The 12,627-nt window shown below is 42.9% G+C and overlaps 1 protein-coding gene across 2 annotated transcripts in view; it reads left to right on the top strand.

Moving 5' to 3' along the window:
- ANOS1 (anosmin 1) overlaps positions 1-12,627 on the top strand; it is a 515,987-nt gene that overhangs the window by 191,463 nt on the left and 311,897 nt on the right. For both annotated transcript variants that reach the window (XM_033107670.1, XM_033107678.1), the window contains exon 4: positions 3,723-3,800. In XM_033107670.1, the coding sequence (XP_032963561.1) occupies positions 3,723-3,800 (78 nt within the window). The remainder of the gene's footprint in view (positions 1-3,722; positions 3,801-12,627) is intronic.

Raw genomic sequence — 12,627 nt, forward strand, 5'->3', positions numbered from 1 at the left:
GTTGTGACTGTTAACATGACAATGAGTGATTCTAGTTAGCCTTTCCTATAAAAGAGAAAGAGACCAGTGAATTTGTGACGATGTTTCGCAGCAAAGAAAGAAATGTTCTTCAGCCTCCCACATTTACCCACTCCCTCAAGCTGGGAGAAATTAGGGATCAGAGGATATGCTTTGGGAAAATAGCCATTGCTGAAATGTGTGTATGTAGACTCATGTGCACGTACATTTCATTTCGGAATGGGACTGTCAGGAAATCCTACGCAGCCCCAAGGGATGTACGGAGAGCGTTTCTTTTGCACAATCCCCAGCACAGCTAGAGGAAGGGCAAGTACTAGTCAGTGTGAGGAAAGTAAATCGTGTTGATGGATAGGAGCAGGTCACAGATGCGTGAACGTAGCCAGACAGGGAGACACAGTTAATGGAAACTTGAAGCCTTCACTGGCAACATCAGGAAGAGGAGTCAGGAACTTTTGGTAAGAAGAGGACTGAGCAAAGCCAGAAGCTGACATGCCACCTGGGGTCAGTGGGGCACCAGGTCTTCTGGAAGAAGGAGAAAGCAGTGGGTAGGGACCGGAGACCCGGAAGGCCAGCTCAGGACTCTGACCTCCATCAATCCATCCCTCAGCATGGCCTGAATAGCATGTCATGTTCAAGTATAGATGGGTCTTTGCAAACCCGAGAGAATTTCACTTAGTGGATATCTGTTGTAGTTTTTCAAATATGTACTATATTTTTTGTGATTCAATAGAAAACTCTCTCTCTCTCTCTTTTTTTTTTTACACATTATTGTTATAAGAACATGTCACATGAGATCGACCCTCAATAAATTTTTGAGTGCATAGTACAATATTGTTAACGCTAGGCACAGCAGATCACTGAAACGTATTCGCCTTGTACCGGTGAAGCACTCTATCCGTGGAACGGCATCTCCCCATTTCTCCTTCCCCCCAGCCCCTGGCAACCACTCTACTCTCCGCTTTTGAGTCTGACTAGTCTCGGAACCCTGCTTACATGGAATTATGCAGTATTTGTACTTGGTGACTGGCTTATTTCATTTAGCGTGATGTCCTCCAGGTTGTTGCAAATGGCAGGATTTCCTTTTTTTTTTTTACGGCTGAATTATATTCCGTTGTATGTATGTATCACATTTCTCTTACCCATTCATCTGTGGGTGGACATTTTGGTGGTTTTTATATCTCGTCTGTTGTGAATAATGCTGCAGTGCACATGGGAGTGTGGGGAGCTCTGTGAAATCCTGAGTGCAGTTCTTTGGGACGTGTACCCAGAAGGGGGACTGCTGGATCACATGGTAGTCCTATTTTCTGGTTTTTTGTTTGTTTGTTTGTTTTGTCTTTTTGTAAATTCCAGATTGTGTTCCATTGCGGCTGCACCACTTTACATTCCCCCCAACACTGTATGAGGGTTCCCTTTTCTCCACATCCTCGCCAATACTTGTTATTTCCTACAATTTGAAGACAGCCATTCTCACAGCTGTAAGGGGCTAAGCTGAAAAGGCAGATTGAAAACACAGTGTGAGGACAGGTTTAGGGTGTGACGCAAAGAGGAATTTCCCAGCCGACGTGGATCAGGCACTTGGCGGAAGCTTCGTTGTGGGTTCTCTTGAAATTCCATTTCTTTGAAACGTTCAAACTTATGGAAAAACGATCATCTGGTGTAAACAGAGCTCTAGCACTTTCAGGAAAAAAGGAAAAACCATAACAAGTGGCCTTCTGAGGATAACTCCAGAATTAAAATACCAGTTTTGGGGCAACATACCCATCGTACCACATTCTTGAGGAATGGATTTCAGCATGGACCAATGGGAAGCACTTGTATTTCAAAATGACTTCCAGCTGTAATTCCTGCAAAGCAATGACTCCTCTCTGCTTTTCATCCTATTACCTGTGCAAAACCATCACCACAAGTTGTCAAGAATTTCACCTGACACAAGTAGCTATGAATACAATACCACAGGTCCGTGGGTCCACATGAAAGTAGGTGCAAAGATCTTTCTTCTGCGGGTTTCCTGTCTCTTAGGTCGGAAAGGCAGAACCTCTGAATTACATGGTTTTTTGGTAGCTGTTGCAACCCCCGACACTTATGTTTGGAAACCAAGACCACAGGACTCTTTTGGCAAGCGGAGGGTTGGACGGGAGTGGGTGGTCACATGCCGTATCCTGGGATATGCCATTGGCATCCGAAATTCTCCTGGAGGTTGCACGTGCTCACAGATCCCTTCAGCACAGAGTGTGGATGCTCTGGTTGAGGAAACCCAAGAAGATCTCATTTCAGGATAGTGGACAAGTGGTAAATGAACGTTTGGTACGCGTTGTGATTCAAACCGGGAGCTACGGGTGGGTAGCAGTCAGTCGATCTTAATCAAGAATGGAATTGGAAAAATCCTCTAGATGAATATAGAATAAAGATGGGTGTGATCCATGTCGCCTATCTGGGGACAGAAGCCACAAGTGGGTGTGTCTCCTTTACCTATGACAATTAAAGAAGAACGAAACAAAGCAAAATCAACATAGAGCATATGGAAAAGCTGTGGATGTAAAAGCAATATTATTCTGAAGACTCAGGACAGTGAACTTTTAATTGTAAGCAAATTCAAGACATATAAGGAATCTTAGAAAACTGTTTAGCACCCAAAATATGACACCAGGCCATTAACTAGAGAATGAAGTCTTAAGGGGAAAATAAGGTAAGAGGAAAGCAAAGAACAACGGGTGAAACACGATGGGTAAGATAAGAAAGGCATGCAGGGAAATTAGAAATGCAATCACTGGATTAAAATGGGCGTCGGAGGCAGTTAGGATTGCTTTGACAGGGGGAAAAAAAGACATCATTAAAAATTGTCTTCAGTTTCAAAAAGCACTCCTGAAAAATGGGTTGACATTTGATGCGCTTAAATGAGAGAAAAAAGTTTATCTGAAAGTCATGAAAAAGTCAGTGGATTCGTAGCCCAGTGTCCTTCCTTCCTTTGTTTAGGTGACATAGCCCTTCATTTATTTTGGGAACTGTCCTACCTGCGGTTGCCAATCAAATAAAACTGTGTCATCCAGTGCAAAATGGACTATGGGGTGTAAGGTCATCAATTTGGATACCCATCGTCTGAACAGAATTGAGTACATGACCCCAGCCATCTAGTGACACTGCTACCTGGTACTTTAGTCAAGATATTAGGAAAAAGAAATGTCTGTGTGACAATCATTTGTGTCCGGAGGTTGTTGACAGCTATCTGTATTTCTATGTGGCAAGCTTACTTGGGAATCAAACTAATAATAAAGAGGTTAGAAGAGGGGAGAGCGTGAAACAAGACAGTTTCAATGACATGCTTTGACCTTGGGTGCATCTCTCTGCACTTGAGTCTTTCAGTATGTGAGTCAGTATTTCTTTTTCGATTATATTAAGTGAGGTGGGTTTTTGTTGCTTGCAACTGAAATAAATTCATATAATCTCAGTCCTTCCTCTGAAAAACTAGGTATCATAAAATAATGGAGAAGCACCTACAGATTTCCAAGAAGAAAACTATTATAATTTATGAATTTTATACCAAACTAAGGTGACTTTCCCAAGTGTAAATTCTGGCAAAAGGCATTCTGAGATATACAGGAGTCCAGAAAATATAGCACCTACGAATTCTTCCTGAACAAATGTTTGACATCTTAGCCCAGTTTACGAACATTGATTCAAACTGCAGAACTTGATTCGGTTTACAGATCTGGGTGAGCAGCTGCCCTCCATCTGCTTCGAGAAGACTCGAATTACCTGCTGTGCCCACAGCCCCTTCTGAGAAGGTAGGAGATGGTCATCCCTGCTATACCATGAGCCAGTGACACCAAAATTGTTTCAACCAGGGATGGGAGATTTACAAAAGTGGAATGTTCTGAGCTTGATTTACATCTCTGCCCACAAACTGGGTGACAATGGGTATACCCGTGAGATACTGTCAAGAAATTTGAACATGATATATTCAGAATGTCAGCAGTGAAACACACAGAGAAAGCTCTGTGCCAATTTTAACCACATTTTTTTAAGGGTTATATTTGAATTAAGAAAATGAACAAACACAGTTTCATAAATTTATACCTGTTGATTTATGAAGTTGATGCAATGTAAAGTATCCCGTATAATCTTCGTACATAAAAATATCATAGTGAAGATCAACGACACCCAAATGCGAACAGTGGGAATGTTTATGATCTCTATTTTTCTACCTTTCGGTATTGTTCAAATTTCCATAAACTTGTGGTACTGAAGGAAAAAAAAAAAAAGAAAAGCTAGTCAGCTGAAGATGGGAAGTGGCCGCCCAGGTCATGCCTGAAGGTACTCTGTTGAGTAGCAGATGTGGATTTCTGGCCACAGGACCTGTTAAGGGGCGGTCTTGGCTTTGTGTTTCTGTCTTGAAAGGTTGGAGGTAAGAGAGGCTGTGTGGCATCCAGCCATCCCTGGGCCTTTGACACATGGGGGAGTCCTTCTTGCCCCGTCTCTGCTGATAAATGAGAAGCTGCCATGCTTCTTTAATGATTCTGTCATGTCAGCCCTGTCCATGGATGGCACGTAATTAATTACCCATCTGTACGGATGAGTAATGACGACCTTTTCCCAGACTACTCCACGTTCAGCGATCATCATGGAAATCCAACACAGGCGTCTCCTGCCCTATTTCTCAATGTAAAAATGCCCTCTATGACTAAGAACCGTTTGCGTATTTACACACTGTCTCTCTCCCATGCCACCCGTTTGAGATCCCAGCCAAACGTCAGAGCCTTACCTTAAAGTCAAGGATGACAGACCAACATAAATTACATAGCATAGTATCAGTCACACCAGAGGCTATGTAGTCGAATCTTACTCGCTTCTTGCAAACTCTGAGCATTATGGAAGTGCAGGGGAAGGACTGTGACCCTGCTGCACGTGACATGCGAATAGAGTGTACATGCAGTCACAGGAGAAAGAGCTGCCACAGCCATGTGGACACTTATGGCCCTTGAGAGACTAGATATGCAGCCAGAGAAACGGAGCAAGGAGACGTCCACATGTATGCTTTCATTCTGCGATAACTCAGGTTATTGCCTGACTATTGGCGGTTCCCGTCCTGGGGCTCAGGCAGGACAGGTAACTTTGGTTCCGGTACAGAAGGATGGGCAAGCCAGCCTGTCGCTGGTCCTGGAGCTTCTTCCTTTCTCTACAGTGAACACTCAGGATCAGATTTCCCGAGTCAGAATGTTTGAGGAAAATCAGTTTTGTGGCTGTTGGGCATTTCAAATGTCATACATTTTTTATGAGTTTGATTATCTTTGCACAATTGCTGACAGCTCATATCCTAAGGATCCAAGGAAAATGAAATTCTTTCTGTCTTCAAATGGATTAAAAATACACAAAGCAGAGCCTACATCATACAGTTCAAAGCCTTGTAGTAGGAATACAAAGATACTTATAAGTCATCAGAAAGATTTCATGAATAAAATATTTTTATCGATCAATAATTGGTTAGTCACACAGAAGCGATCTCTATCAATAAGGTGGCAAGAAACTGCTAAATTAGGTTTATGAAATGAAAATGTGGATTGATTTTTCAATCTACCCTTAAGTATCGCTACTTCCTATTCCTAAATATAGACATTCCCCAAAGAACTGTGTTTCTTTCCTTCCTCCTTTTCCCTCAGTTTATCCTCTGATATACGTGGTCATGCTCAAGGGTTTCAAATATCAGGCGTGACTCCCCAATTTTTTTTTGACTCCCCAACTTTTGCTTGTAATAAATTAGTTCCACACGTACCTGCCAGTGCTGTAGTGTGCCAAGGTATTTCTTAGGTATGTAGGACACGGATGAGGTCTCTGCCGCCTGGCTAGCAGCCAAAACAGACCTTGCTTTTGGGGGACTGAGTTGGAGAGGGAACGTGAGGGGCTTCTGCGGGGGTGGCCGTGCTCTGTGTCTTGGCCGGTGACTTCCACGCAAATGTTCACTCTGTGAAAACGCATGAAGTGCACTTGGAAACAAAACCTTTTCATAGCGGTTAAGCACACAGAAAATGCACGTACATCCTGGTGAATTTTCATGAATGGAACACAGCCACGCAATCATCAACGAAATGACGAAATAGAAATTACTGACACCAGACAAGCATCTCTGACTCCTTTGCAGCCCATCTGGCCTTCAGAAAATATAAATCCGTTGTGTTCCTTTTGGCACTTTATGGATCATACAGTTTGTTCTCTTTGGTACCTGACTTCTTTCACTCACTGTCATGTTTGAGTTTCACTCATGCTTTTGCACGTGATGTGTTGCTTATTCTCGTCATTGAATAGTATTATGTGGTGTAAGTGTATAAAAAAACAGTTTATCCATCTATGCAAGATTTGATGGTCACTTAGGTGTTTTTACTTTATTTGTCATAGTGAATAAATCTGCTGTGAACGCACCGTATATGTTTCTTGGTGAACATGTCAGCCTGTCTGTTGGGTGTATTCCTGGGAATGCAATTGCTGGGTTATAGGTCTGCATGCTTTCAGCTTTATTTGATACTGCCCAACAGTTCCCCAGAATGGTGCAACAATCTGTACTCTTACACATATGAGTGTTGTTACACATTTTTGGCAAAAGTTGGTGTCTCTCTCTCTTGAATGAATTTTAGCCATTCTGGTGTGTGTAAGCTGCACACTTGTACACAATTTTCTAATGGCAGAGTTTGCTTTGTTTACTGCTGAGTCTGTAGTACCTAGACCCATGCTTGGTAAATAAGTAAGCTTCCAACAAATATCTGTTGGATACACGACAGACCCTTTATCGAGGAAGGGCAGGCTCTAGACACACAGAGATTTTATGAGGAATTTTCATGTAGGATGGACTTTCACAAAGTACCTGGTGCTCAGTGTTTAGTAATTTTTTTATTCTATACTACCACCCTCCTCTTGTATCCAAGTTTTTAGCAAAATCTGTTAGACATGGGGGCGGGGGTGGGTTAGTCCTGCTTCAGGAAATGAGGGGTGGGGGTGTGTCCCTAGGGGTAGGGGAGGCAGTGGAAGGGGCCATGTGATGACAGTAGGTCACAGAAGGGTCTTCCTGTGAAAGCAAGGAAGCAGGAGCTCAGAGTGAGAGCTGGTGGGCGAGAGCCCAGAGATTCTCAGCCCCAGCTTGAAACCTAAAGAAAGATTTGATAGGGACCTGCACTTCCCACAGAAATGGGTGCACATTTATTTATCTGGGTGTTAGAGAAAAGGGTGGTGCAGGATAGGTGCATGCATCCATACAGTCGGAATGTAAACACACACACAAACATACACGAGCCACCACACACTCACTCCCACCCGCACTCTACCACGGACACGTTGCATGCTGGGAAGTGTAAGGGAGCCAGGAGTAGTTTAGAGCTTGGGTCCTTCACGTCTCCTGTTTATCCTGTGGTGTTATGTGAGAGAAACTGTGAGCGAGGACGTAGGAGTCTCCACTTCCGCATTTCTCAGTGCCTGCCTCCGCGTCCCACGTCTTGAAGGAGAATTCCTCTGGATGCCTAAGAGATGGGGGAGTAGGTTCCCCCTCATTACCTCCATTGTCGTGTCTCATGGGCATCAAGGACCAGGTTTGAAAACCACGGACTGAGTGCATAACCCACTGCTGGTAACATAGCTGCATTTTCACAGGTGTTTCCTTAAGACTGTATCTTAACGCTCGCCACCCCCAATTTCGACCACGTGGTAGGAAATGAGTGGTGGGCAGAGAGATTGTGGAGAAGGGAGCCTTAAAGCATTTTTTAAATCCTTTATTGCTGGAAGAAGGTCCCTGCTGTCTTGGGAAATCTGGATGCTTGCCCTGGATCGGTGTTTAATTAACAGAATGACCTTGGGGCAGTCAGTGGAATCTCTCCACCACGGCGTCCAGCAGGGTGGAAAATTCTTGTTTTCAGGCACAGTGTTACTGAAAGGCTCTGTGTAGAAACCAGAGCTACCTTTGCCTGAAGCTAGATGATTGGGCATGGGGCGGTGGTGGTGTCAGCACCCCCGTCTCCTACAGGACCCCCTGAGAATCTCAGAACTCTAGGGGCTTTCAGAGTGCAGGGTGAAGCTCGCTGAGCTAGCAGGTTTCCGAGGTCTCATCAAACAGTAACAGTCTGGGATTTATTGCTTCTCCGAATATGGGTGCTCCATCTGCCTGCATGGTCTCTACCCTGGTTAGAATAGGGTCACCTGCTGTGGGAGATGCCGACCTTTGTGTTATGCTGGCTAGGTGGGAGTCGAAGACCTTAACTGAACTTTGAGCACTGGGGCCACCAAAAACGTCAGGAATGTTGTGTGCCAGCCAAGGCTTTTATTGTCCTATTTATAACTCTCCCGAAGAAGGGTTGCATAAATTCCATCCATTCTGTGAGGCTCTGGTGGGGTGGAAAGTCAACAATGCCCTTCATTTTGGTCTTCCTAAGAGTCTCATTTTCTATGCTGTGGGGGTGGGCTATAGACAACGGTGAACAACGAGTGACTTTTGTTACTATAAGAGATATTTTCTAAGCCCATCTGAAGAAGATGGGGTATGTGAGTGTTCGGCATTTTAATCAGATTAGATGTCAGATTTTGTTCCTTAAGCAATGGATGAAGTGGAAGAAGAAGGAAAGTAAAACAACATCCAGCTTTTGTTCAAGTGAAGGACATTAAAATGACAGACAGTTAAGATCTTGAAATATGCAAACAGTAGCAAAACACAGCTAGGCAATCCCATAGCCACAAGCTGCCTGTTAGAAGTCTGTAGTGAAGGGCATAATATTATACATAAGGGAGAAAAAATATTCACTTTTATGTTAATTGTGTTGATGTGAAACGTCCAAGCCTGGAGAGAATTTTTGCAGGATTTTATTTGAGCCAAACTGACGACAGTCTCCAGGAAGCAAGCTCTCAGATGCTATGGAGAATAGCAGTTTGGCAGTTTCTTTCTTCATTTTTTTAAAAATTAATGTTTATTGGGGTGACAATGGTTAATATAGTTACATAGATTTCAGGTGTACAATTCTGTAATACATCATCTATAAATCCCATTGTGTGTTTACCACCCAGAGTCAGTTCTCCTTCCATCACCATATATTTGATCCCCCTTACCCTCATCTCCAACCCCCCACCCCCTTACCCTCTGGTAACCACTAAACTATTGCCTCTGTCTATGAGTTTTTGTTTCTTTATTTGTTTGTCTTGTTCCTTTGTTGCTTTCAGTTTTATATCCCACCTATGAGTAAAGTGTTACGGTTCTTGACTTTTTCTCTCTGACTTATTTTGCTTAGTACGATAATCTCAAGATCCAGTAATGTTGTTGCTAAGGGCAGTGTTTCATTTTTCCTTATGGCCGAGTAATATTCCATTGTGTAGCAGTTTCTCTTATGCATTTGTGACTAAGGAAGGAACATAGGAAGATGACATGGAGGGGGGAGACAGCAAGGTGGGGTTGGGTTACAGGATAGTTAACAGGACCGTGTGCTCTGTTGAGGGTGGTTTCCTTTATTTCAGAGGTGGGTTAACCTAGATACACAAGAACAGTGGACAGGGCTGGCTTAAAACCTTTTACTAAACAAGTTACATGCCTGGGCGGAACTACCCTCCATGACCTGTCCCGTTAGGAATTTATGATCAGATTCCCCTGTGAGTCTACTTTCCATAGAACCCCTTTTTCATCCACAGTTGGACTCAGGAGACAGTCGTATTTGCCTAAAAGACTCGAGGATGATGAACTGACACATAGATGGGGAAAATGGTGAAGTACCTTCATTCAATGGCCCTGCATTTTTGTTCTCTCTAAATACTGCTGTAGCTGTATCTGACATACCCACACAATCTAACTTTCATATTCATTAATGTTCACATCAAAGTATTTTATAACTTCAGTTGTCATTTCCGCAGTGGCCTTTTGGTTATGTAGACATGTGCTGGTGGGTTTAAACATATCTGGAGATACTACAGTTATTGCATTTTGTTACTGACTTCTATTTTAGTTCCTGTCTGGTCTGAGCACATAGTCTCTATGATTCCAATTGCTTACAACTTGTTTTATGGCCCAGCATATGGTCTATCCTGGGGAATGTTCCCGGTACCCTTGAAAAACCTGCATTATTTAGTTATAGTTTGCGTAGATGTCGTCTATAAATGTCAGTTCAGCCAACTTGGCTAATAATGTTCAGTATTTCCTCTTAACTGAGAAAAATGTCAATTGTTTAGGCCGCCTTCAAAGGTTAAGGTCAAATGATGAGCAGGGATCATTGGGTAATTTTCCAGATAAACAGAAAACACCTGCTCCTTCAATAAAGCCAAACTAGACCCAACTTTTTGTTATTGAGGTAAGAAATAAGGATATTTGATTTGATTTCATGATCTACATTGACCAAAATTAAACTTCCAATTTACTTTTCCTGTTAAATTATGACAAGATAAAGATCCCAGACTCTCTAGTTGAAAATAGCTATTCTAAGGATTCTAAGGACATCTAATAGTGGTATATGTATCTCTGTCTACTTGTCAAACTGATAAAAGGAACATTTTACATAAAAATATATTCCACATATCACACAGAGAGACACCTTAAAACTCTGTTAACAAGCTACTCCGGGATCATGTAAAATATAACACAATTTTCAATACTCTGACATACCAAATTTGACCAGATTTCTATTGTATAAAGTCATTAGGCGCTTTAAACATGTACGGTTACTACTCATGTAATAATACTTAAGTGTATGTTACAATCCATAATTTTGCCCCTGTTTTCTCAGTAACTGAATTTTTAATTGAATTCTGAATTTCACCAGACACATTTTTTCAATGCTCCTTCCCTCCTGTTCAACTGTGTAGAGTTACTCTGCTCTGATACAACATTAAAAACACACAAATACCTCCAAATGCATAACTTTTTTTTTTTTAAAAGATTTTATTGGGGAAGGGGAACAGGACTTTATTGGGGAACAGTGTGTACTTCCAGGACTTTTTTCCAAGTCAAGTTGTTGTCCTTTCAGTCTTAGTTGTGGAGGGCGCAGCTCAGCTCCAGGTCCAGTTGTCGTTGCTAGTTGCAGGGGGCACATCCCACCATCCCTTGCGGGACTCGAGGAATTGAACTGGCAACCTTGTGGTTGAGAGCCCACTGGCCCATGTGGGAATCGAACCGGCAGCCTTCGGAGTTAGGAGCATGGAGCTGTAACCGCCTGAGCCACCGGGCCGGCCCCGCAAATGCATAACTCTTTGATGTATAACCTTACACCATGCAGTTGGCCGTCCTCCCTTCTCACGTCCTAGTTTTCTGTACAGTAGTAGCGAGTAACCTGCTTACTGCAGACATGCCTTGCCAAAGCCTGGGTCAAACTAAAGTTTGATAACACACTGAAGAAGAAACTATCAGTTAGATATGTGAATTCCTGTGCATCTGCCCCGTGTCCATCCAGACAGAAAAGGTTCGTTCTACAGCTTATGAACTGCGGTGGGCCGCTCTTCATGTTGGAGCTCCACATGGTTGTTGTGGGGTCACAAGAACTCCTGCTGCATGAAGAGAGCAGAATAGATGCTCAGTCCCCAAGAATGCGCAGCTCCATCTGAACTCTCGTCTGTGCAGACCGTGGCCGTTGTGTCTGGTGTCTGCAGGAGAATGTAGCTCCACGGCGGCAGGGTGTCTGCAGGAGAATGTAGCTCCACGGCGGCAGGGTGTGGCAGAGAAGCCCCATGTCTGCTGTCTCTGTCTCAATGTCAGGTGCCAGTGTCACTTCTCAGTGTCAGACACTCGTTCACACCGGATGGCTTTCTAATTGATTGGGACGCACCAAGCTTGTTTATCAGAGTGAAGCTTTGGAAATAAACAACTGTGATGCTCCCGCTTCTTAACTTTGGTATGTGACTCGGGTCATTGAAGAGTTTCTTCAAGCCAAAATGGTCTTAAAACTAAACTCAGATATTTAACGTGTTGTTTGGCAGTGAATTTTCATTAAGCTTGGTGGTTTGCCCCCAGGAAACTTTTGGGTATTTTGAGCAGTCTTTCATTGTCTTGGTGATTGGGAAGTCGTACTGCCTCTGACAGGGGCTGAGGGTTCCAGCAAATACACCAAACAGTGCAGCCTGATAATCCAGATGGCATTTTGACCCCCAAGTCAGTAAAAAATGTGTAATTCTCTGAAGCTAGAATTACGCAATTTTACAGGTAAAGCAGAATTCTTTTCCCCCACAATTTTTACATCCATTGGATTTTTCCAGATTGTAACTCTTATGTAATTTGAGGGTAAGACCATCCATTGTTTTATTCGTAAGTTTACAAAGGGTATTTCACCGTTTGGGGGAATCATATTGGCAGCAATAATACCACTCATGGTGCTTGAGTTGCCATTTATATTATTTCACATAGATAGGGTGTGTTAGTTTGTCATCACACATGACAGAGAGCTTTTTTTGACTTCTGAATTCCTTTCTCTGTAGTAACTTGCAGTTGCGAGGGGAGAAAAGCAGATCGGAAATTCCATCAGAGTTAGCAAAGAATTATGGATATACCCAGGGATGAAATAAAGAAATAACTAATTTAAAATATACATACCAGTGTTGTCTACACATAATTGAGAAAGGAGCTGGCCTCTGTTATGCCAATTATAAACCTGTTTCTGTGTTGAGAGAGAGAGA

Source organism: Rhinolophus ferrumequinum, chromosome X (assembly GCF_004115265.2).
Source record: "Rhinolophus ferrumequinum isolate MPI-CBG mRhiFer1 chromosome X, mRhiFer1_v1.p, whole genome shotgun sequence".
Lineage (NCBI taxonomy): Eukaryota > Metazoa > Chordata > Mammalia > Chiroptera > Rhinolophidae > Rhinolophus > Rhinolophus ferrumequinum.